The sequence below is a fragment of the Manacus vitellinus genome, unplaced genomic scaffold (genome assembly GCF_001715985.3).
Source record: "Manacus vitellinus isolate BGI_N305 unplaced genomic scaffold, ASM171598v3 scaffold_15_pilon, whole genome shotgun sequence".
NCBI classification, from domain to species: Eukaryota; Metazoa; Chordata; class Aves; order Passeriformes; family Pipridae; genus Manacus; species Manacus vitellinus.
This window is the reverse complement of record NW_021939122.1, coordinates 11,690,476-11,714,951: the sequence shown is the minus strand read 5'-3', so window position 1 is coordinate 11,714,951 and position 24,476 is coordinate 11,690,476. Positions and strand designations below refer to the sequence as shown.

The window sequence follows — 24,476 nt, the reverse complement described above, 5'->3', positions numbered from 1 at the left end:
GGCCTTGGGAAGGTGGCACAGTGCCTTGTCCTCAGCAGAGGTGTAGGAACAGGACAGACCTGGGGCCTTCCAAAGCAGAAGGGTAAGTGACAGTTCCCCCCAAAAGGCAGTGATACCCACCCCAACCTACTGATCCCCTCTGCCCCTTGCAGAAACAGCCAAGCCCCAGCACACAGTTTTGTGGGGAGGAGCTCTCCCCTTCTCTCCACGCAGCCACAGCTGTGTCCCCACAGCACCACATGCACTTGGCCAGGTTAGAGCCACCGGCTAGAAGAAAATCATTAAGCAATTCAGAAAAAGATCATCTTTAATTTATGAAATGAAGAATCATTCTTGAACTTGGTTAGAAGTTGCACAAATAACTTATGATTGAACCATCAAGAGCTACAGAAGCCTCGTGGCAGGAATGTCTTGGTCCAAGACAGAAGGCAGCTGTGCCCTGAGGCAAGATGGCGGGTTGGCAGGCTGAGACTCCAGAGGGAACCTGGCACTAAAAAAAGAACAGCACATCCCTCAGTGTGCAACAACACTGCCTGCCTACCCTCTTCCTCCCACCTCAGGGACCCCTTTGGGTCCCACCCCTGTCCCATCTGTTCCCAGCCCAAACCAGGGAGACCAAAACACCTGCTCTCCTCCTTGGATCCCTGTCTCGGCAGCCAGGTGAGATGATCAAATTCTGGGGCACTGTTTAAAGCACAGAGGAGCTGAGGTGTCTACCTCTCCCCATGGCTGTAAAATCTCAACCCTGTGACTGCCCAGCATTGTGTCAGACAGGCTCCAACAAGAAACTGAAGGCACAAAAGCAAGACCTGGTGTTCCTCCAGGCTGTGCTCTGCAACAGGGGACAGTGCCGGGCTGCCTCACCAGGTCACCTGGGATGGCCCTGGGCAGGGAGGCACTTCCATTGGCTCATTTAGGAGTTGGTTCCCTGACCTGTGCCAGCATGGGAGGGGGCTCATGGCACAGCTGTGTGACAGCACTGAGTGGAAGGGACTGGAGGGATAAACATAAGCAATGTTTATCCAGCTCAAGGCTCTGAATCCAGTTCAAGCCCTGCACCTTTCCCAGGCTGGCAACAAGGCCTTCTGCAAGGCCACAAAGGATGGAACCTCAGCATAAAACACAGCCAGCAGATCCTGCCTGTGCAGGATATTGTCCTGGGAACAAGAAATGTCAGAGTGGATTTGGTCCAAGAACTGCAGCACTGTACATGGGAGGGTTGTACCAGTTACTGGGAAAGGCCTTTGAGGTCCTCTCATCCCTGCTCCTGCTGTTCTGCCATCATCCCCTCAGTCACTTAGTCCCTCGGGAGCCTCCCACTCCACTCCCCAAAGCTGCAAGGCTCTAGCAAGGAAGGACTCCCTGTGCAGTCTCCTCCTGCTCAGCCAGAGGCTGTGGCTCCCCAGGGCCATGCTCAGGGCAGAGGAGCGCACTGGGGACGTGTCTGCCTCTAGCACACACTGCAACCCAGCACCTCCTCACTGGAATGAGCAGCTCTCTGCTCCCTGGAACAGGCTGGGATAAAATGTTCTTGCTCCTGTGGCCAAATGATCTATCCCAGGCCCCTCACATGCTGAACTTCTCTGCCTTCCACAGTGACCACCTCCTGGAATGAGAAAACATTGGCATCACAGCGTTTCACAGTTGAGCCGCAAACACCAGGCTTTCTCAGCCTGCCATCCCTGCGTTTCGCCTGCCCTCCGGCACCAGCCTGGAACCAGAAGCACCCCGGGGCCTTGGGCACCCCTAGATTGTTTTGACCTCTGGTGCTCGGCCTTGAGTCAGGCTCTGCCGCTGAGCCTTCACCATCTGCAGCCGCTTCCCGTGCAGGTTAAACTGCGACCAGCTGAGGAGCTGCAGCAGCGCACACGTGATGGGCACGAAGACGAGGAGGTAAAAGCAGCCCTGGCGAAGAGTTGGCTCCAAGGCCATGGCAGACTCCAACTTTGGCTGGGCACTCACCACGTTGCTCAGGGGGTTGCGCTGGAAGATGTCGTAGCCTGGTGTCAGAGAAGAGTTTGTGAGACTGGGGACAGTGGGGATGGACCCTCGTCCGTTCTCTCTGAGCGACTGGCTGTGGAAAGGCAAGGACCAGGCACAGCTCAGCCACTGGACCTTTGTCCCCAGGGGACAGGACACTGAATTCACAAGTCTGCCCTCTCCTGCCCTGCTGCTTTCCCCAGGAGCATCCTTACCTGTGTATGCACAGAGCAGCCAGGTGCCAATCAGAGGGGCAAAGGTCTGGCCTGGCTTGGTGACCAGAGCCACCATCCCAAAGAGCAAGGCTGAGGCTGCCTGCTTCCTACGGTTTAGGACTAGATCCTCATCCACTAAGTCGGTGACCACCAGGTTCAGCAGCTTACAGGTCCCTTCTGTGAACACACGGTTGCTGCAGAACAACAGGCAAAGCACTGAATAGGGGTATCAAGAAGTGACAGGAGTAGGTGAGAGATCAGAAAAAACAGAGTGTGAGAAAGGTTTCTCCACACTTTAAATAAGAATTTCAGAAGCCCAGGTTACAGGAGGGGAACACCACTAGCAATAAGACTTTGTACCCTGCAGCAAGGCCTTGGATCATTCCTGACCTGCCACACAGACAGGCCTGGGGAAAGGACACACCAGGCCAGGGGCTAATGGGCAGCTGCAGCACACACTGAGGGCTGTGGATGAGGAGAGGAGCTCTCAGCAGCTGGGAAAGGCTGCTGCAGGTTGCTGCCAGTCCAGCTGGTCTGTGCCCTCCTGAACATCGCTGCCTCCCTCACAGCCAATAGATTCCAGTGACCCATCCCACATGCTATCAGAGCTGGAAATCACATGGTTTATGGGTGACCCTGGCTATTGTTCCCAGCCTCCCACCCCTCTCCTTAAAACAGGGTCAAATAATTTTGCTTCCCAGGTGGCAGAGGGCATGGGAAGCAAGTGCTGCCTGCCTACCTGGCAATGAAGATGCAGAGCAGATACACCTGGTCAGGTCCTGCCAGGAGCATGACAACACTCAGAGCCAGCTTCAGGAAGAAGAGTCCTCGCACTACAGCGTAAACCCCACAGCGGCGGCAGAGCGACAGGAAGTAGAGGTTGTTGAGATGGGGGGCAATGTAGGAAACACCTGAGCAGAGACAGAGGCACAGACAGCTCAATGGAGTTTCAGTTTCCACCATGCCCCCAGGTCTGATACTGAGAGTAAGAGAACAAGGCTGGCTATTCCCAGCAGGACTCTAAGACACAATACAAAGCATCCCCTATGCACACACAGAAGGCTGCAGCAGATTTACTCTGTGGCTTTGTGGCACAGCACACACTTTCCTACAGAGGGAGGCCTTTTCCCATCAACCTCATGGGCAGGAAGGAAGAAAAGATTTGCCCAGTGTCACACAGAAGCTGCGACTGGAGCAAAAAACAGAAAGAAAGAACTGCCTGATCAGACCTAGCCTGCACAGAACCCTCCTAGGGTAACTCTAGGATCACTGTCCACATATCTGTGGCAGCCTGGAAATGGTCCATATTCTGTAGAGGGAAAGGGTTTAAATTCAGGGCTCTGTTCCCTGCTGCATCCTGGGGACACTATCTGCAGCCTCTAATGCTCAGAGTAATACCTCCGTGGAGTCTGGCATCCAGCATGCCAGGCCTGTTACTACTAGAACAGGCCCCAATTTACTTCTGTGCCCAGGAAGGACAACTTGGAGGTCCCATGGAAGCACGTGGGCTGTGTGCATGTGTGAATTTTACAGCCCAGAGACCTGCATGTGAGCACACCTCTCCCCAGACAGTGTGCAAAGAGCAAATCCAGACTCGGGCCAGGTCCTACCTAACTCAGCTGCTCTCTCCAGTCCCACCTGAGACTCACCAAGCAGGAAGGATCCAGTAGAGACAGAGATCTGGTCTGACAGCAGGTGCTCCAGGAACAGAGGGAAGAAGTTGCTGTTAAAATGGCAGTGAAAAACCTGTGAAGGCAGCATGCGGACGAGCTGGTCAGCAGGAACAGCAGTGAGAGAGAACAGAAAAAGCTAACAGCCCTCTGAGCTCTGTTGTCCTAGAAGCCCCATGCCAAGGGACCATGCAGGATGGACCTGGAGTACTTCAGAAAAGCAAGAGCTTGGCTGTGGAGTTTCTGGCACTGTCAGCTGAGATTGCAAAGCTGCCATGCCCCCAGCCATGCCCACCATGTGCCCAGGGTCAGCACTGCTGCCCAGCTGCCGAGGCTTGGCTCACACAGCACAGTGCTGCTGGAGCAGGCAGGGCCAGCAGGTGACAGCAGTGACCACAAGGCTTTGGGGACACAGTGGCATGGCAGGAGGGAGGAGGCTGCTGGCAGAACACAGATAAGGCGGCAGCAAGGCTTGAACACAAAGATGCAGACCAGCATCAAGAGCCTGCCTGAGGGGAACTGCGGGATCCCCAGGGAGCCGTAACTGCAGCACACAAAGCTGGGCTGGGCAGGCTGCCGAAATTTGGTAGTAATCACTGAAGAGGATGAAGAACAGAAATGGCAAAGCCAGCTGGGAGGTAGATCCAGCTGGACAGCAAGAACAGCGATGTGAGCCTCAGGAAAGCGGAATGGGGAAGGAGACTGTGCTGACAGCCACACCAGCCAGCCAGCCCTGTGCTTCTGCACCCCAGATGGGCTGCACAGAGCTCAGTCAGCCCCTGTAATCCAGCCTACACTCCAGAGAGGAAGAAGCACCCCACAGCTTGCTCAGGAAGTATTCTCGGTCACAAGCAGGGAGAGTGGCTACCAGCTGCTTGATGTGCAGGAGGCTCCAAGAGCAAGTGGGCGCTGGAAACATCTCTGCCCTTCCTGGGGAACTCACACACTGCTGAATCACCATGTCAAACAGCCAGAGCCAGTGCTCATCCTCTGAATCACAGAGTGTCACAGCTGTGCCTACCTGGATGAGATTCATGCAGACAAACCAGAGGAAGTTGCGATGCCGGGAGAGCTGCTGGAGATACTCTGCCAGGGTGATCCTCTTCTCCTGGGGGACGGAGAGTTTCTCAATGTACAGCCTAAAGGGAAAGGAAGGAAAACAGCAACCATAAATCCCTCACAGGAAGCAGGACAGAGCCCCCAGCTCTTCCTGTGTAGTTGCAGAACTGTCTCTCCTCAGTTCCCAACCCAGCCATTCCTCTTCCTGGACCAAAGTGAAACAGTGGAGTCTACAACAATGATTGCTTATTGCTAGCAAGAACCACAGGCAACAGGTCTCCCAAAGTACACCTGTCTTCCAAAAACAAAATTCACATTTCTGTCTATAATTCATTCTCCTCTTATTAGCCATTCTGCTACATACACGCTCCTCTTCCAGATCCCTGTGGTTAGCTCACCCGGCAGATCTCATCAGGATCCGCTGCTACGACAGCATAATGCTGGCAGCTCTTAACAAGATGACAAGAGGGGCAGCCCAAGGAAAAGCAAGGAGCTAAACAGGGAACATCAGCTGCATTGTGGCCTACCAACAGCCCAGCCACTACCAGGCAGCTAAAGCAAGCAACAGGGCAAGACATCCACTTGTCCAACTCCATAGGGAATGGGCAGCAAGGTAGTCTCATGCTCAAGCAGAAATGCTTTCATAAGCTGCATCTGACATTTTGCCACTCACAGGCCTCACTGGGTGCTCTAGATATTAACTCATTTCATATTCTAAACACTGGGTGGCCATACAGCAGGTCAGGGATCTGCCTCCAGTTTAGGCCAGGAGTGTCACAAGATAGGTTTGTTCTATTTTCAGAGGGCCTTCAGAGCCAGTGTAACAGAGTTGATCCTGGAAACTGTATCAATAGACAAGAACCACAGATAATTAACAAAAGTTTGCCTTGTACTGGATCTTCCCACACATTGAGTTTGCTGCAGACCTATGGTAGGCTTTTGTCTCCGCTGAGAATTGGTGACACTTACTCTTTTAGGGTTGATTCCTGGTCCCATTTCTCTTTCCCATCAGCCTGGAACCGCTGGCGGAGCAACTTTGTGGACAGGGTAAAACCAACGATGGAGCAGAGGGCCAGCAGGACGCAAAATATGCGAAAGGAAAAGAAGTCCTCCTTGTTCCACACCGCATAGGACATGAAGACAGAGAGGGAGCCTATGGCACTGAAGAGGGAGCAGTAGAAGTTGAGGCTAGTCCTGTCTTTTGCTGAAACAGCCAGGTCTGCGAGCAAGGCGTTGTGATGGAGGTCGACCATAGTGAGAAAGCTGTCATACATGCAAAGGCAAAGGAGGAACTGCAAACCAGGATGAGCCCAGGCAACCCAGAAAGCCAGGAAAGAGATGGCAAAGAGGGGGCCATTGTGGCTTAGTGCTCTGAGCCTCTTCAGAACTACTTCAGGGGAAGAAATCTCTGCTCCTGGCCTGCAACAGAAGGAAAAAAAAATATTTTAGACACCTGGACAAAGCCCTGCATAACCATGTATTCTTCCTCTCCAAGGGAGTCATGTAAGTGGCACAGACACAAATAGAGCTTTTGCTCATGTACCAAGCGCCCACATCAGACACCTTCTCAGATAATGTGTGAATACACTGGAAGTATGGGTTTAAGAAGGCCAAAAAGTGTGGAAAGGGACTTTCTTTTCTCCAGAGCAAATCTCTTCCTGACAGTGCTGTACTGCCTGCACGTAGCACAATGTCAATGATTTCAATGAGTTTTTACTAGTTGCAGAAAACCACACCGTGATTTTCATTAAAATATTGACGTAAATACACAAGAAATGCTAATGGCCAACAATGCAGAGCTGTCTTCCCTCAGCTCCCATCCCAGAGAGTTTGGGAACAACTAGTCTGAGGCTTTCCACGTGGAAATATAACTGTCCTTTTCCCCCTTCTGCCTCCCAAACTATGTACAGATGCTCTCCATCACCCCACTAAGAGTCTTGCTCATATAGCAGGGGCTTGAGATGTTAGACGCCCACGTTTTAGGTTCTGCACCACTCCTGATTGTTGAGGGTTAGGGTCACATCCCGATAGGTGTGTGACTTCCTCTATATAGCCAGGTACTGAAACATTAATAACTTCAAAGGTGCCAGGAAAAGGAGGTATTTAAGAGTTCTATACCCCAGAAACCATTCTCTTGCCATCATTTTAAAGCTCCCAGTTTCACATCATCTTCCCCAGAGAATAAACAACTTCCCAGCCTCTGCTGGAAGAGGAACTTCACTTACTGCTGTGTGCTAAGGAACACTCGGTCACTCAGCCAGCCGAACAGAGGGTCATTGAGGCTGTTCCAGATCAGAAACACTGTCTAGGAAAGAAAACAGGACAGTGAAACAAACCCCAGGGCAGCTCCAACAAAGACTCAGTTCTGCCACTGAAGCAAGCAATGCTGAGCTGGCACAGTGAGCCACCAGCAGGAACTGTCCCAGCCTACCCTTCCTGCCCTATTCACCACTGTAGGATTCCCCCGTTTCGAGCAACTGGCAGTGAGGCTAGTGGTTTTCCCTGCCTGTGAAACACTGCAATGTCTCCAGAGAAAAGGCAGTCTTAAGAACAAAGTTTCCAGGTTTTCTATCCCAGCTTGTTCTATCTTTATATAAGTATGAAAAACTGAAAAGCCCAAGTTAGCACTTAGAAGGCTCCCAAAGGGGAACACCGCTGTTACAACTAACACTTTTCACACGTCTAGCAAGGAGCAGTCTTGGTTTCAGAATTCCTTACTTAAGAGGGCAGAAACTTATGGAAAAGACTAACCTCTCCTATCCAAAAGGACAGTTTATCAATCTTGTAAACAGAGACAAAGGTGTCCACGTAGTACAGGAGGAATACGTTGTGCAAAATGGAAACAAACAGCGACAGGGACCCGTAGATCACTGCAGTGGGCAAATGGAAAAGACAAGCCAGCAGTCGCAACTCCATGTTGGTGCAGTCAGCATTCAGCTCCCACAATCACCTCCATTTCAGGTGAGATGTCTTCTCCCAACACCTGATACATCTTTGTTGGGGCCAATCCATTGTTGCTCCTGCAGGAGAGAAAAAATAAATAAAATGAAATAAAATGAAACCAGGTTCAATTTCTTAAATGAAGTAAAGGGTGAATCAAGTTAATTGGTAAATCTTTGTCTGCAGAGATCAGAATTCATATTGCTTTGAGTAGCTGTTCAAAAGTGGATTGGAGGGGATTTAAGAGACTCGAAGCTCTCTGCTGCACTAAAGCTGTTTCATGAAGCTGAGGCCAGGCTGCGAGCTCCCGGCAGTACGCCCGGTCCTTTACCCTGTAATGTTCTTTGTTATCCAGCAAGTAGCAGATTTATTTAAAGCTCTTTAAAGGCAAGGTCACAGGAGCAATCAAGCTCGACAGCTGCAAACAATAAAGCAGCTTCAGAAAACACACCTAGTCCCTGACGTTTTTAGGTACCAGTGTAAATTTTCAGCCAAATGAAAATGACAACAGCTGTGATGCAACCTCAGACGTGCACCCTGCTTTGCGTGGGCAGCCACAGCTGACTGCACCTGGGCTAGCTCAGACAGGAGTTATTTATGGCAAGCAGTGCTGCTGCTTCGTGGCATGAAGAGACACGACCAGAGCATGATGGCATGCAGTAGACATGCTGCCATCACATGATAAAGGTGACCAGAAGTGCCTTAGCAGCTCTCCAGCTCTTCTTGTAGTGGCCTAGATTTTAGGATTGGAGTCTGAAATAAAGATGCTTTGGCTGGACAGCAATATGTACAGAAATAAAACCAGTGGAAACAGCAGCCTTAGACCAGAACAAGGTGCTGGATGTTCACAAGGGGCACCTGTGAGGAGAGGACTCCTCACACATCAGCACTGACTGGAGCTTATGGCCAGGAGATGAGACCAGCATCCTCCCATGATGTTCTCTCGTGCTTTTCAGGCTGAGCCCCCTCTCATGCTCAAGTTGCTACAGACCAAAGGCAAAGCACAAGGCCCCTCTTTAGAGGGACTTTTGTGAGATGTTAAGGGTTCTTAAATCAGTGCAAGCCAGCTTCTCCAGCCCATGCTGTCATAAGAAAGCCTGTTCGGAGCACGTACATGAAGGGTAACAACAAGGTCATGTTCTTTACACTGTCAAAAGCCAGATAAGGGGCTCATAGTCACTTCCATTTCAGCCCTCCAGGGTCAGCACTCACTCAGCTCAGACACACTGTTGGGACTTTGCAACACGGGATTGGAGTGAGCACACAAGGAATGGGAATCCATGCACTGAGCCAGCCTTGCTGGGCTTCCAGCACCAGCTGCAGCATGTCCAAGCAGAAGATCAAGTGGAAGAATAAACATCTGGGTATGAAAACTGATGAAATGCCAGTCCCATTCAGCATTTCCCTGAAGCCATGAGTCTGACCACTTCTAGGCAAGATTAGAAGAGCAAAAATAACCATCCGCTCTGCCTAGGCCAAGGAATTCCTCATAACTAGTTCAGAAAGAGGAACAGCATTTGTTCCAATTAATTACATCACTAGATTGAAACTGCACATCGGCTTCACTCCCAGACAAAGCACTAAACCTCAACTGGATCCAACTGCAGAGCTCTTGTCGAGCTAAGTCACCATTCTGCATCCCTGCCATGCCAAAACCCATGGCCAGATAAAAGGAAGACACTGCTTGGAGGCAAATGCAGCCAGACAATGAACTTTTATAGGTGTAATTAAAGACAGACAAGCCTCAAGGGGAAATTGCATTTTGTATGCAATTGAAAAGGAATCATGATGTCTAAACATAAAGGTTAAGAAGAGAGAGCTAAGCCAACTTAGTGGTGTTCCACCACTAAGTCCTCTGTCTCTCACCAAGAGCCTTCTGTGGAGAACTGGCTCAAGGGCAGATGAAGGCACCAGAACTCGAGGTACTCTCATGAATGGGATGGAGAACAAGGGAACAGCATAATTTTGCACCACGTGAAACCTCAGTGTATCCAGACCCTGACCACTGCGTGCACATCCAACCTCAGTACAAACTTCACACAACGTGGAGATGAGGGAAAACAAAGTAGGGCACCTAAGGTGCCCAAGGGACTGAGGCAGCCGCCTTCTGAGGGAAGACTAAACAGGTGGGGCTCTTCAGGCAGAGAGGAAAGGCTGAAGGGGGACACGACTGAGGTTTCCTCTCCCTCGTCACTCCCTCGCAGATGTGCAACCCCTCCAGCCAGCTGATATTTGTGATTTTTTTGCTAGGATAATTGTTAGGTCATTTTATGTGCAGTTAAAAAGAAACAAATCATAGTTGTCTGTGAAAAGCAGATTTTGCTTCTACACCCAAAGCACTGCATTATTTAAGCTTGCCACACTGGTATTTTCATAACCTTTTCCTTGGGATGGAGAATTACTCATGGAGTATGTCAGAACTTTTCAACATTTCAACATAAGGCTGTAAGTAGTAATGGGAAAAGGAGCTGCAGGAGGGAATAGCTATTCATTCATGCTGAACTTCTAACACACAGTCATAAAGCAACAAGCTCGTAAATTAGAAAGAAACGAGCCTTTATTTGAGGAACTTCCGCCTCCGCATTTGACATCTGGCTCCTGCCAGTGACATCTGCAGATCTTATCTTCCTGAGAAGGATGTTTGAATACTGGCTACCAGGAAAGCTCTACTTTTGTTGGAGAGTTCTGGCGTATGGCAGTGTCTGGAAACACACCACAGCTCTCACACATCTGCTGTAACTTCCCAGCCAGCTCACAGCTGGATTCACAAGTCCCTGTGTCCCACCATGATTCGGCAACGCTTTGGGCTTTCAAGGCTGAGCTCCAGCCTTCCACAGCAGAAGTCACTTGTACTGAGCTACCAGCAGAGCCATAGATGTGAATCTTGGCCCAAGCCAGCCTTTTAAGCAGGGCCAGATGATTTTTATGTGCTGAGATTGCCACTCAGGAGCCTGAAACAGTCATCTGCAGACCTGACCGCAGTAACAGGATGACTCTCACATTCATTCTCCACTGTGTGGGTAACGCAGGCTGGACTGTCCCAAATAATACCTCAGGATATGTCTATGCTTGCTTCAGCTGTGACTACACTGCTTCTGCTGCACATCCTGGATTTTGGGTGTTTTACTAGCAGAGGGCCAAATACACCAGCTCCGTGTTTCTGCAACTGCCACACAATAAATCCACCCATCAGCTGGAAAAGTCACCTGAGAGAGGGCCCTATTTCTAGACATTAGTCATGGCCAGACAGGACTGGGATGCTGGCAGTCCAGTCCCATTCATAGGGAAACTAGGCTGGAGCTGCACCTGTGAAAGAGCTGATGCTCTGTGACCTGTCCCAGCAAAGCAGCTGGTGCTGGGCACATCAATTCCTCCCAGACCCTGTAAGTGACAGTCACAGGTGACTTCATCTGGTCAGGCTTATCCACCAGTGACAAGTTCATTTTGGGAGCACAGAACAGGTTCTGCACACTCCTTCCCCAGGAGATGTCCAAGACATAAGACACCTCAGAGGGTCCTTCACTCAGGAAGCTACTTGGATTCTGGCAGGACTCTGTCAGTAAGACGGGAAATCCCTCCACAGAGCTAATTCACTGACTTAGCTCTGAAAGAAAAGAGCCTGAAACTGAAAGAGCCCCCTCTTAAACAAAAAAAACACTTTTAAAAGCCTATTCCTATCTCAGGAAAGCTCCACAAAATTTAGGCTCCTCTGACCAAGCTTTGATCCTGTGCACCCTCTTAGAGGTGAACATAGGTCCAAGGCTCTGTTTCTCCATCGTACTACTTCTGAAATCCTCACTCCACATTTCCTCAGATAATCCACTTACTATGAGGAAGTCCCGAGGGAACACCAAACAGAGTCCTGTGTGAAACATGAAGGAACCCCCCGACAGCATACTCTCAGCAGCCTGGTATTGGAAGGCTGAAGCAATGAAGCCTTTGAAACTCTGACACCACCTGGATCAGGCATGGAAACATGCCTGGAAGAGGCTATGAGGGTGTTTCCCAGTACTGTTTACCAACTGAATAATCACTGATAATTGTGTATCATGAGGTTTAGTAACACCCTTCTTGTTACAGGCAATCATGTGCTTCCATCAGATGCTTCCGTCACTCCTGCCAGGCTCATACACGTAAACCCAACTGCCACACAGACAATTAACATCTCAAACCAGCTGGTAGTTTCTGTGGAGCTGTGTTCCAGCAGAGCAATCTCCTTCAATCAGATCTCACTCCCTAACGGGTACACAAGGTTTGTTAATTGAGGCAACTGGGTAAATCTCATAGCCTTGGAACTTGACAAGTCTTTTAACTTAACAACACATGGTATCCCGTGTCTAAATGATTCATTGTTTTACAGTGTAAGGGAAGTGTGTTAGATGTACTAAAAATGATGGGTCTCCCCATCATTTACTGTCAATACAAGCTCTGATCCTGTAGAGGACCTCGCAGCACTAGCATAGGAACCACTGGCAGGTAACTCTGCCCTCAAATTACAAAACTGGAAGTAAATATGAACTCCTCATTGAAAACAATCCCCAAGAGTAGGATCACAGAATCTACAAGAGGGGATTATTGCACAGATGCCTGTTCTTTGTTAAGACTTCAGAGGAAGCACCAGGTGAGAAGCACTTTTTACCACTTTGCCAAGTGCAGCCACCAGGAGTTCCTGCTATATGCCCGTCTTCCCAGCAAGGAGTCTCTTCACCTGTGCAAACCTCCCAGAGCCAGTCCCCCCGTGATGCCCCAGCTGCAGCCACAGGGCCACACACCACTAACTGAAGAACTGGAAGGAACCCAGCTGCTGAGGCCACCAGGGATCTCTGACAGCACTAGGTCAGCAACTGCAGCTGCTGATGTCCCACATGTGCAACAGGAGCACAGGGAGCCAGGCAATACCTGTGAAGCGAGGCCGGAGATGGGGACGCTGTGCCTTTGGACATGGCCGAGCAGCGCGCGACCCCAGCGCCCCATCCACAGGGTCCCCCACACTAAGGAGAGGCCTGGCAGCCCTGGGAGAGGAAAGGGTGGCCGGGCAGGGGCACTGCCACCCTCCCGCGGTGGGCTCTCCAGGGGCACTGCCACCCTCCCGCGGTGGGCTCTCCAGGGGCACTGCCACCCTCCCACCCTCCCGCGGTGGTCCTTCCAGGGGCACTGCCACCCTCCCGCGGTGGGCTCTCCGCGGGGCTATTCTTCTCATGGCAGTGGGCTGTGCTACCACGTGAGAGAAAGGTGTGACAGGGACACCAGAGCCCCACTCCACACTCCAGGGCCGCCTCTCCTTACCGGAACCTGGACTCCGACCGACTCCACAAGGACCAAGACTCCCGCCCACGGACACTGACAGCAGGGAGCGAGAGAGGGTGGGCACCCCCCGGCCCAAAGTGGGACCGTCCAGAGTAACGGGGGAAGGTACGCGCTCGGGCTCTACCACTGCAGGGAAAGGGGAATGGCTCCACTGGGGAGGATGTCTCCCCCATCCCACCCGAATTGCCTTAGAAGAAGGGGGACCCCCCACCCCACCGCGTTGCGCTGCAGGCAGGGAGACAAACCGGGGCCAGCGATGGGGTGGGAGAACCCCCAGCACCTCCTACCTGCGTCCGGTAAATGCTCTCCCCTGTCGCTCCGCCTCCGCACGGCGCGCCCGCGCATGCGCATCCTCCCCACCAGGCTCCGCCCCGCGGCCATCTTGTGTCCTGGCGAGTGAAGCCGCCGCCACCTCCCGGCCGCCATCTCGTGTGAGGTCACCCGGCTCCCTCATTTGCATAGCCCCGCCTTCCAGCGGCACGAGCCTCTCTAGCCGGGCGGGCGGAGCCTTCTCTATGGTACGTCCGCCTGTCGCCAGGGCTCCAACGCTGGGAGTCACAGAGTCGTGCAATCAGAGTCGTACAATCATAGAGTCATCAAGGTTGGAAGAGACCTTTAAGATCATCCAGCCCAACCATCAGCCCAGCGCCACCACTGTTACCCCTAAAACACTAAACCATATCGCCCAGTGCCAGATCCAGAGGCTTCTTGAACACCTCCAGGGATGGTGACTCCACCACCTCCCTGGGCAGCCTATTCTAATGTCTGACCACCCGAACACTGGAAAAAAAAAATAATCTGATATCTACTCTGAATCTCCCCTGCCTCAGATTAAGGCCATTTCCTCTGGTCCTCTTACTGCAGGCATAGCAGAAGAGACTGGCCCCACCATATTACACCCTCCTTTCAGGTAGTTATAGAGAACTATGGAGTCTCCCTTAGCCTCCTTTTCTCCAGCCTCCAAGGAGCGTGTGCCAAGCTGCAAAATGACACAGTGGAAACAAAACAATGTACATGGCTGCTTGGAGGCAGGCAGCCTTCCCTGAAATCCATCAAATGTCCTGTCTGTGGTCTTAGTCATCAGCTACTTGCACTTCTTTCCCAGGATTCATTTAGAGTCATCCTGTGTATGTCAGAACATAGGGAGTGTTGTGTCCTTTATTATTTAAGATCTCTCTGTGTGCCTTTCCCTCAAAGAAGCAATTCCTGTGTTCAGCATAAGCATCACCTTCCACCTCTCACTGCAACAGTTGCTCCCACCCAAGTATTCTCAAATTTAACCTGGTAAAATTGAGGCAAAAGCCAATTTACTATTTGTAATACAATAAAGCCAATTTGTATTATTGCATTCTATTACTTTCCAATGTTTTTGTGCATTAGACTTACTAGTGGTTTCCTAAACAGCTCATTTTTATAAATTCATAGAAACCAGGGACTAATTGCAATCAACAGTGTTTGTAATTAAAGAGTGATTTGTAGGTGTTTAGCTTCAGCTATTGAGATCACCTGCAGCAGAACAAGGTATAAGGCATTAATCAAAGAATCATTTAGTTTGGAAAAGACCTCTAAGGTCATGGAGTCACTAAGTATCCCTAAGGAGCATGTACTGCTGCTGCTGTTGTGCTGGGTAATGATGAACTGACCTGAAGACCAAGGAGATTAAAACCCCTGTGGAGATTTCTATCTCCAAAGGCCCATGACAGTGCAGGTGTTTACAATAAGGTAGTGCTGATGGGAGCCATTGATATGGCTTCTTACTTAATTACAACCTACTAGATGAGCAGTGAGTACAAATAGCAGCTTAGCTATAGCTGAGTGTGAATAAAAAGCCTGGGGGTAAAGCAAAGGGGGAAAAAAAAAAAAAAGCCAGTAGTGTTCATTTCTAAAGTATTCAGTGGTGGGCTTCTTTCTGTGTTATTCAGTCTGTTACTTTAAAATTTATAGTTCTTTGGGTGTTACTAATAGTGTTTTGCTGACTCAAGAAAGAACCTGGAGTTCTGGTGAGTGCTTTTGAAGTTTTTCCATGCTGGCTTTATGTGCTGATTTTAGCTGTTTCTTTACCTGTGTCCTCTATCCTTGCTCCCTGCCTGGGCATGAAACTCATATAATTGCTGAAGGAATGAGCTTCCTGTTGCTTTTTTTTTTAGGTACAAGGGCATGTTCAGACAGGTATTGCAGCCCTGGTTACCACAGGAAAACTTCCACAAGGTGTGATGCAGTATCTTAATACATCTCCTGGTTCTGTAAGTATGTTCATTAAGGCACGTCAGTAAAGAGACTGTAGAAAGCAGGCTGCCTTCTTAAGATCAGGTTGTTTCTTGCTCCTCTGTTAAGTGAAGGCATCATCCCAGATGTTTTTTCTCAGGATGTGAGTACCTACACACCAAAGAAATGTTTGTCTTTGTGTTCTGCACTTATGACTAAAGACCAATCTGTGTTACAGTGTTTTTTCTAGCAATGGTGGCAAAACAATACTGGTTCTAACTTAAATGTGTGCTGTAGCAGCCTACGCCTGAGGTGTTCTGAACTTTCTTTGGCTTTTTGGAAATATAAATACTCAAATACCTCTGGAGATGCTGCCTTTTTCATCCTGGCACATCTACTTTTTGATCAAGTGGATGAAAGTCCACATATAGTAGCGTAACTTGGTTGTAGCATTGATTCATGTCAATGCTCTATCCTGTAACATTCCTAGCACCACCTGCTTGTGAAAGATACTAATGTCAATTGTTATTGTTGTGTCATGATAGGCTTTAAAGACTTTAGTTCAGAAAAAATGACAGAGAAGGGCCTCTCTGAGTGATTGTCTTCTTCAAAACACATTATTGTCTTTTGATTCCCATTAAAAAAATCAATAATTATATTTGTGAGCTATGTTCTGTATTGTCTAAAGAGCGTTAACAGAAGGTAGTTGGATTTTTTTTTTTAAAGTTATTAGGGAGTTGTAGATCAGCAGATGCTGTGGCTGTCTGCCTTGGGGGATGCAAAAAGCAATATTCCTGTGGGTTATTCTAGCTCTGATGTTTGTTTGAATTTACACTAGAAAGACAGTGTGTGTTGCTGTTGTAACAGAAGACATTTTTATATGCTGAATGAATATGTTGTATGTAATACAACCCCAAAATCTGGATAGTCTCTTTTCTGCCCCATTCCTCTGTTTGAGGTGATGATCCCATGGGAAGACCTAGTACAAGTGCATAAGACTGTACTTTCAGCAGTTCTAAACATCCCTTCTCAATGCAGGATATGTGGGAATGGGATCCAAGTGTATTTAAAACACAAGTAGTTAAAATGCAAATGTTTTGCTGTGACATTGGTGTATGTCAACAGAGGAAACCCACTGTGGGCATAAAGTCCCTCTGGAGTGCCAGGCTATGTAACCAGCTAAGGCCTTTGCAGGACATCAGCACTCTCCCAAGAACACTTCAAGGACAATGACTTGTAATCAAGCAGCTGAGAGAGCGGGATGCTGTGAAAGTGCAAAACATGTTGCCCTGCTATGTGAACTGTCTGTGTGTGAGATAAGAAAGTGCTGGGAGGTGACTGGAGCTGGGCACAGGAATCAAGGCTGGAGTTGAATGACTTATCTTGGAGTGTGTAAAGTCAACAATATATAACCAGGAGGAACCAGATAATTATAGGGGTGTCTGAAGCAGCTTTTGCAGGGTAGAACCTTGCAAGGCCACCCGCACCATATCAGTAATACCATGTAAGGCTGAGATTGCCTAGGTAACGATATCAAAAGTGTCAGATTTAGTTATGGACATAGCAAAACTGAGACCAATGAGGAAGAAATAATTAGGGGTGGACTGTCTGTTTGGGAGGAGACTGGAGTAAGGGAGGCATGAGCGTGGCAGAGAAAGCGGATCCTGAAATAAGAGAATAAGGTATAAAATGAGACAAAGGCGGGAGCAGCTGATTGCAGGAGTGCAGACATCTACAGATGATAGTGAAGCCTGAGGACCTGAGCACACTGGAATGCTGAAATGATGCTCCTTTAACAACCTGCTGGACTCTCCATCAGGTCTATGTTGGAAAGACTTGGGAGAGGGTAGAGCAAAGAGGGCTAAGTGGTGTGGAAGGGAAGGGTGGCACTTGTGACTCAATAGCATTGTGTGTGGTTCATAAGACTTGATTAGTAGCTTCACAGCTGTGTACAAAGTGATAAAAATAACCGTGAGATACTGGTGGTGTGTTAATGAGGTTATTGATCATTCAGTTGATTTACTGGTGTGATTGATTGATAAAAGTTAGTCTCCTGAGTGCTGTCTCAAGACTGCAATCCGAAGGGGCAGAAGTGACAGCTGGGGCTTGACAATGATCTCCTAATTTGGAAGTTTGAGCTAACTGATACTGGGAACTTTTCTTTGAAGAAGAGAGTGTGGATGGAGATGATGGATATCACATGAAGTCTTGAGTGAGAGGAGGAGCAGGTCTGTGTGCAGGCTGTGTTTGAACGTGGAGGGGATCATTAGGACTGAACAGTATAAAGTGCAGATTAAAATGTGCTCAATTAAAGAGAACAATGTTGAAATATGATCTATGTCTGGGAAAAGCTTTAGATGAGGAAAAAGATGACAGCTTTTGGTAGGGCTGACTGTGATCATGAGACGTGGGCAGATTTGAACCTCAGGTGAGGAAGACTTCTGATGCAAAGGGTGCCTGCATTGATTGCTGGGAAGATGAGTGGTGGTGGTGGTAGCTTTAATAACACAGAACTTAGGCTGTGACAGAAGTAGGAATATCAGAAAATGAAAAAGCTTGGAGTGTGTTCACACTGTAGACTTTAGTGCACTGGACACATCTACCTAGGGAGAGGTTAAAGGGGTGATAGTGTTGGGATCACCTTGGCAGCAGGCAGGGGTAGTTTCCAGAGACTTGCCTACTGATGCAGTCACCCTGTGGTAAAACTCACCATGTTTTATTATTGGTAGTGCAGCTGTTCCAGAGCTGCTGTGTTATCCAGCAGCTGCAGTCAGAGTAGGAGGAGTGGCTGCTTCAAACATCTTGGTCACCAGCAAGTTGCATTTTGACTGCTATTAGAGCACAGTTATGCAGGGGGTGGGTTTTGGATCATTGGAGTCAAGTAAAGTCTTGCTCTGCCACGACTAGAGCTTTTCCTGGTCTTTTGATCTCATACAGAGTCTGGTCTTTGCACAAACCTCAGAAACAAATGCCAGACCCATATTAGACTTCAGTGCTTTCTGGGAATGTTGCTTTGAATAGCTGAAACGGATCTACTCCCTCTTCAAAGGGTCTGTATAAGGGGTGACTGACTGCAATATGCATTAGCTGCTATTTCCACAGTTACTGGTGCCAGCTGAAGCTCTTCTCTTTGTGATGCACTAGTAACAGCAGGATGAGACTGGTGTCTTCTGGTTTCAGAAGTTAAATCCTCCTGCTTGGCTGAGCTGAAGGGATTGTTCATGGAGTTTTGGTATCAGCTGTGCTTGTGGTATCTTCTCAGTTGGCTTAGGCAGCTGTAAGAATTTGGACAGTGAAGTAATTCCTGATGGAAAGGTCCCTCCCACGGTGTGAAAGGAAGCAAAGTCAGAGCCCCAGAACTGCTGGGGGAGTTCCTCAGACTGGGTCAGTGGTGTGGGAACAGATAAGGCTGCTTGAAGGTCTTCTGGTGGCAGAAGTAGGGGGTCCTGCAGCCATCTCCATCCATCTGCTGCCTGTGCTACTGCTTTCTTTGATCCAACCAAAATAACTTTTGTATTTACCTTCAGTAAAAACATACAGAACCATCTGGATTGGTGGGTTTCTCCTGTTTGTACTGATCTCTACTTCTAATCTCTCTTAAATCCTTTCTACCTTGCAGCTTTACTGTTCCCTGGGGAGTCATGAAGCTTTCACTCAAAGTACCTGCTCTTGCCTGCAAAGCCCTTTTCTTTCTCATGGATTGTGTTCAAGCTGCTTTCAGTATCCATTACCTTCCTCTACATGTTACCAGGTTACCATGGCAAATAACCTCACGCCTTTTCTGAGCAGCAGAAGCTGTGTATCCTGTCACAGTAAACTTCCATCCTGAAATATCCCAGAGGATCAATGTAAGGAGAGATGCTGGTGTGCAACACCAGCACAGCTCCCGATAGGCAGTGCCAGCTCTGCCTGCAGGAAGCAAGTTATTGTTACGTGCACTGTGGCTTTATAGAAAATGAGTTGCATTCAGAAACCTGTGACTGTGGTGGCACTCAGGGCTCAAATCTGAAGGGGAGAGCTCCTAAGCTGTGCTGCCCGAGCATGGGAGCTGTTGGGCTGCCACCCTTACCCAGGCTGTGCTCTGTGCTGCTGGAGAGGCCACAGGGATGAAGTGTGTGAGCAGGAGTGGGGCAGAAATGGCCCCACTTCATCTCAGCCCATCACACTGCATCTTTCTCCCTTTCTAGATGTAAGAGGTCACCTCTTCCAAGAAGTCAACTCTCCCTTCAGGTTGTGGTGGGCTTTGTCTGGCAAAGAGGAGGCCTGTTCTCTGCAGCCCTGGGTTACGCTCCTGTTAATCACTACTGCCTGCTGGCACTAGGCATGATGTAGTAACCTCTTGTGGAAGTATTTACTTCTCCTTGCTAGGAGTGTGTGTTTGCTCGGACAGTGTAGGTTTGCTTTTCTCTTGGAGACCACAGCAAACTGTGTGGTGCTGTTTTACCTTTGTGGGGTGGGTGTGTCTGTGCAAAATCCAAGTTTTTCCATTATTAAGCAGCACTAGCATGGGAATCTGCTCCTCTAGATAAAAATTAAGGCCTGAAAAGACCCAGCTTGTAACGAGTTATTGCACTTTCCTTGAATTCCTGTATTCCTGCCAGGCATGTCTGGCTAAGAGAAAACATTCCCTTTAGGAAGCCAGCCAAGTGCCTCTGTCCTAAGGATCAGTACCGGTGGTGGAGGATCAAAGCTATTGTGTGGTGCTGTGTGGCTTTTTGTGCTGCTCTCCCACGTCTCCAAGAAGTACTTGGGAGTCTTTGTCTGGGTGAGTTTTTCTTAAAGGACTTCAAACCAAGCATGATCTTATGCTGGCAACAAAGGGGCGGAAGTGACAGGGAAAAATAAGAAACTGCTTTATTGTCATCTTCTCCCACTCACTATCAGGATGCTGGATAAGTATGTGGGACTCTGAGACCAGAGCTATGAAAGACAAACCTTGGCTCAATAAGAACATTCGGTTTTAACCTTTCACTTTAAGCAGCCTTTGAAGTTTTGGGGTTTTTGTCCAAGGCAAGCCTTTGCCAAAGCTTTGTCAGATGGCAACAATGTTGCAGACTCTGCTCAAAATGGGGATACTAACTGGAAATAACTCATGAGTTCTTCATTCCCTTGGCTGGGGGAATTTGGTGCTTTTGCAGTATTCATCCCTGTACCCTTGGGAGTTGCTACAGAGCAGTGGTAGGAGATCTGTGGTTTTTCTGGGATGGGGAGAGGAAGAGGGCAGGAAAAAAACTAGAAAGAATAGTCTGAAAGCTTGGGTGCTGGAACAGTGGAAAGGAAAGGGTAACTTAATGGGATCTTCATTTGGGAGCTGATCACAGGGCAATGGAATGAGGCAAGAATAGTCTTGATTGAGAGTTACAGTAAATTAGATGGCCACGTCCTCTCCTGTGGGCCAAGGTGTCTCTACAGTTGTGCTGAATTTAATCATACTCCCTAAGGAAGCATCCAAAACCATTCAAGCTGCCAGCCTGACCTGGGGACCCTGCTGAATTTGGCTGCTGCTTCAGGTGGACAGAAGACTTGGTGACATTCTTTGAACTGTTTGTCTTGGTGACACCAAGACCCATGAGATACTTGTATGAAGTTTCACATGTTAGATACTGTGGGACACCTTGTATGTTGATCTGTGTCCATGCTATGGTCAGGCTCACTTTGCACATTCTCTAGGAGAGAGATTAGTCTGGCATGGACTTCAATATTTACACTTTTCTCTGTTTTCTGCAGTGGTGTTTTTTTTGTGCTTTACAAATACCTAAACAAAAAGCTCCCCAAATTCAAAGCTAGCTCAGGTGACAGTAAAGCTCTACTGCCTTGAGATATGAAAAACTGTGTGTTGCTAGGAGGTAATTTCTGTTGCTTTAGATACCAGGAAAGCCCTACCAGCCTTAGGCATTTCTGTTTTAACAAGTGGTGGATTCATCACCTGTAGTAACTGAGTAAGAGTGTGGTGAAACAAAAGCTTTTCTATACTTGAGCTATCAAATATCCTCTCTGGTTTTGTATTGCAAACATTGCTTGGTTGCTCCAAAGCAACTCTGTCTGGGGCAGCTGGCACTGAAGCACGCTTTACTTGACATATCTTTTTTGGGAACTGTGGTGTCAGTCTCCTTGACCTGCACCAAGAGGTGTGAGGAGGGAAAGGCCCTGCCAGATGGGCAGTGAGTAAGGGAATTGCTGGAGTCAGCTTTGGCAAGCCTGGGAATAGCCTGCAGTATCATGTTCTCACCAAACAGAGATGACAATCTCATTTCAGTTGTCTGTAACCATCTTTGAAATTTTCTTGCCTTTTTTTTTTTTTTTTTTTTTTTGTTTGTGCCTAGTATCTCATTCATCTCCAGTCAAGTGGCACTGAACCCTTTCCAGCAAGACCAGAACTGCTGGAAAGGCTTAAAGGGAGAAGCTGCCTTGTCTCGTGCTGTGGCCTTTCTTACTGGGTCGGTCCCTTGTTGCTACCTGCTGCCAACAACTGCTCCCAGTGCCCTGTCTTGGGGAGGCTTGGCTCCCACATACAGCCTGGTGTCTGCCATCTATGTTTTCAATCTCTGGCACCGAAAAGCTGGCATGTATTGTTGGATGTCAGTGGCTCTCAGGACCAGGGAGGCATTTAGCAGGGCTCAGCTCAGGTTTTAAGGACTGTTTTGCCCTTTCCCTGCTCAGGAAATCTGAGTGCCAGGCAATGGATGTGGTGATTTTTCCCCAAGGCATATCAGAGCTTGAAATTGGAGCAAAGGAAGAAAGTGGCTGGTAGTCCAAAGAGCCAGGATCCCCTCTCCATTTCTGGTCCTGCAGTTGATCCTGAAGAGCTGGCAGCTGTCAGATGTTTACTTCCAAGGCCAGGCTGGCCTCTGGCTGTTGACATGGAGGAACAAGGGAAGTAGGAGGAGGTGAATCATAGTATGGTTTGGTTGGAAGGAACCCTAAAGATCATCCAGTTCCAATCTCCCTGCCATGGGCAGGGACATCTTTCACTAGACCAGGTTTTTCAGAGCCCCATCCAGCCTGGCCTGGAATGTTTCCACAGATGGGGCATCCACAGCTTCTCTAGGCAATCTGTGCCAGTGCCTCACCACCCTTAGAAATTTATTTCTAATATTTAATTTAAATCCATTTTCCATCAGCTAAAGCTATTACCCCTTGTCCCATCACTGCTTGCCCTTGTCTGAAGTCCTTCTCCAGCTCTCTTGTAGACTGCCTCTAGGTACTAGTGCTCTAGGGTCTCCTCAAGAAGAGGAAGGAGAGAAGAAACTAGGGGTTGGACCCTTTCCTCAAGTGGTACCACTAGGTAATGTTGGTGTTTGCAGTTGGTTTTCTTAAGCATCTGTCTTTTGATGCCTTCCAGCCACCAGATGGCCTGACAGAAGATCACCCTCCGGGCAAACCCTGTTTTCCCTGAAATACTGACTGCTCTCACTTCCCAGTGAGTGTGGGACAGGATCAGGCAAGTCGGTACTGGTGTTCTAAAAGCCCTCTTTTCCTGTATACATGAACTTATCACAGTCTAACTCAGCCCTGCAGAGTCTAGCAGGGCTTTGCTGCAGCTGTGGTCTCCCAAATCCTGTCTCTGGAAGCTGAAGCAGCCTGAAGGTCAATTTGAACAACAGGCACTTATGTAAAGGTGGTGTAAACCACATTCTCTGCCCCTGGGAGCACCAGGCTGCAGCTCTGGAGGGGCAGGGCAGGAGCATTGTGCCTTCTGCATACCAAAACCTGTCGCAACACACCTGAGGATTCAAAGCAGTGCTGTGCCCTGCAAGCCAGGAGCTGGGGTTCGGTGTCCTGTGCTAGTGCAGGTAAGCCTGTGTCGAGGCAGTCTGAGAGCTCTGTGCTGGGGCACAGGGGAGAGCTCTGTGCTGGGGGGCAGGCAGGGACAGGGCAGTGCCAGGCAGCTGTGCAGTGAAGCCCAGCAGAGGCAGTGCCCACCTGAGCCCTGGACACCCAGCCAAGGCTTGCAAACCTCCTCCAGGGCTGTGAATTCTTGTCTACACTGTGGGACCTGTCAAATCTCTCCCCCCGGGTGATCTGCTTCCAGGGAAACGTCTTCACTTCTGTGGTGGGGTGTGTGGCAGTGCTGTCCTGGAGTGCTCCCAGCCCTGCTTAATCCTCATCTTGTTCCCCTCTCTTACCTCTTCAGTTTGCTTCCTCTTGTGGGTCATCCTGCCTGGCTGAGCCACCAGCTTGTTCCCCTTATCTTTTTCCAGTGCAACATCAAAGCAGTTAATAGCTGTGCTCAGGCTGCCTTGTAATTTAGATGGCCTGTCAGCCCTTCTCCTTGCAGCTGTCAGGAAGACCTGGGAGGAATGATGCTGCCAGCCAAAATGCAAGGTGCTACAGCAGCTTTTGAGCAAGAGCTGGTCATCAACTAGGGCTGTCAAAAACTGGCATGGAGCAGCACACTGACCCAGCAGGGGAGGTTGCTTTGTTTCACACGATGGATGCAATAGCTGCACACTCTCTGTGCAGACCACTTGCTCTGAAACACAAACACTCCACAGAAATGATCCTGTGGATCTCAATAGGGATGCAGGGATGAACTATTAAAAGGGGCACTGAGACTGGTTTTCAAGAAGACACCATTTACTCCATGTACCCACCTTGTGCTGCCATTGACATACAACATTCCTTTGGATTTCTGTGGTAGTTCTGAGCAAGTTAGGCAAGTAAGCTGTGAACTTTTTTGTTTGATAGATAGGAGGAAATGAATCAGAGGGGGTGATGGTTATGACAGGCTTTGGCTTCTAGGCTGCAAGTCTCATTTTAGGGTGCTGCCTAGTCTTGACTAAATACTCTAGTGCTGTTCCCTTTGTGGGGTGAAGACTTCTAGCCCTGGAGCTGTGGCAAAAGCAGGTTTGAGGAAGTGCAGATTATGAACCTCTAGGGACAGAAGCAACTTGTGCTGGTTAAAGAAAAAAAAACCTCCATTGTTCAGTACCCAGCATTGCTTGTGTCAGGCAACTCTTAGGGGATGGCTGAACTTCTTGTTAGGCTGGAGGAAAGCACAGGAACTGAGGGCTGAGTTTCACCTCTCCTTCTTGGTCACCTGAGGGAGAGGCAACGCTAGTTAAGGCTGATACAAAAGCAGTTTACGGGATCTGAACTC

The 24,476-nt window shown here is 48.9% G+C and overlaps 1 protein-coding gene across 2 annotated transcripts; it reads right to left on the bottom strand.

Annotated features, from left to right (window-relative positions):
• Positions 1 to 289: 289 nt before the first annotated feature.
• Positions 290 to 13,506, bottom strand: MFSD13A (major facilitator superfamily domain containing 13A). 2 transcript variants are annotated; one of them, XM_018069253.2, is made up of 9 exons: positions 13,459 to 13,506; positions 7,676 to 7,944; positions 7,150 to 7,229; positions 5,894 to 6,343; positions 4,887 to 5,004; positions 3,845 to 3,941; positions 2,935 to 3,106; positions 2,196 to 2,389; positions 290 to 2,000 (listed from the first exon to the last, which is right to left on the bottom strand). In XM_018069253.2, the coding sequence occupies exons 2-9, from the start codon at positions 7,838 to 7,840 to the stop codon at positions 1,747 to 1,749; spliced, it is 1,530 nt and encodes a 509-aa protein (XP_017924742.1). In that variant the 5' UTR covers positions 7,841 to 7,944; positions 13,459 to 13,506; the 3' UTR covers positions 290 to 1,746. The 2 variants fall into 2 exon arrangements, with proteins under 2 accessions (XP_017924742.1, XP_017924743.1); XM_018069254.1 differs by lacking the exon at positions 13,459 to 13,506 and adding an exon at positions 13,151 to 13,231 and having other exon boundaries at positions 1,747 to 2,000.
• Positions 13,507 to 24,476: the final 10,970 nt, after the last annotated feature.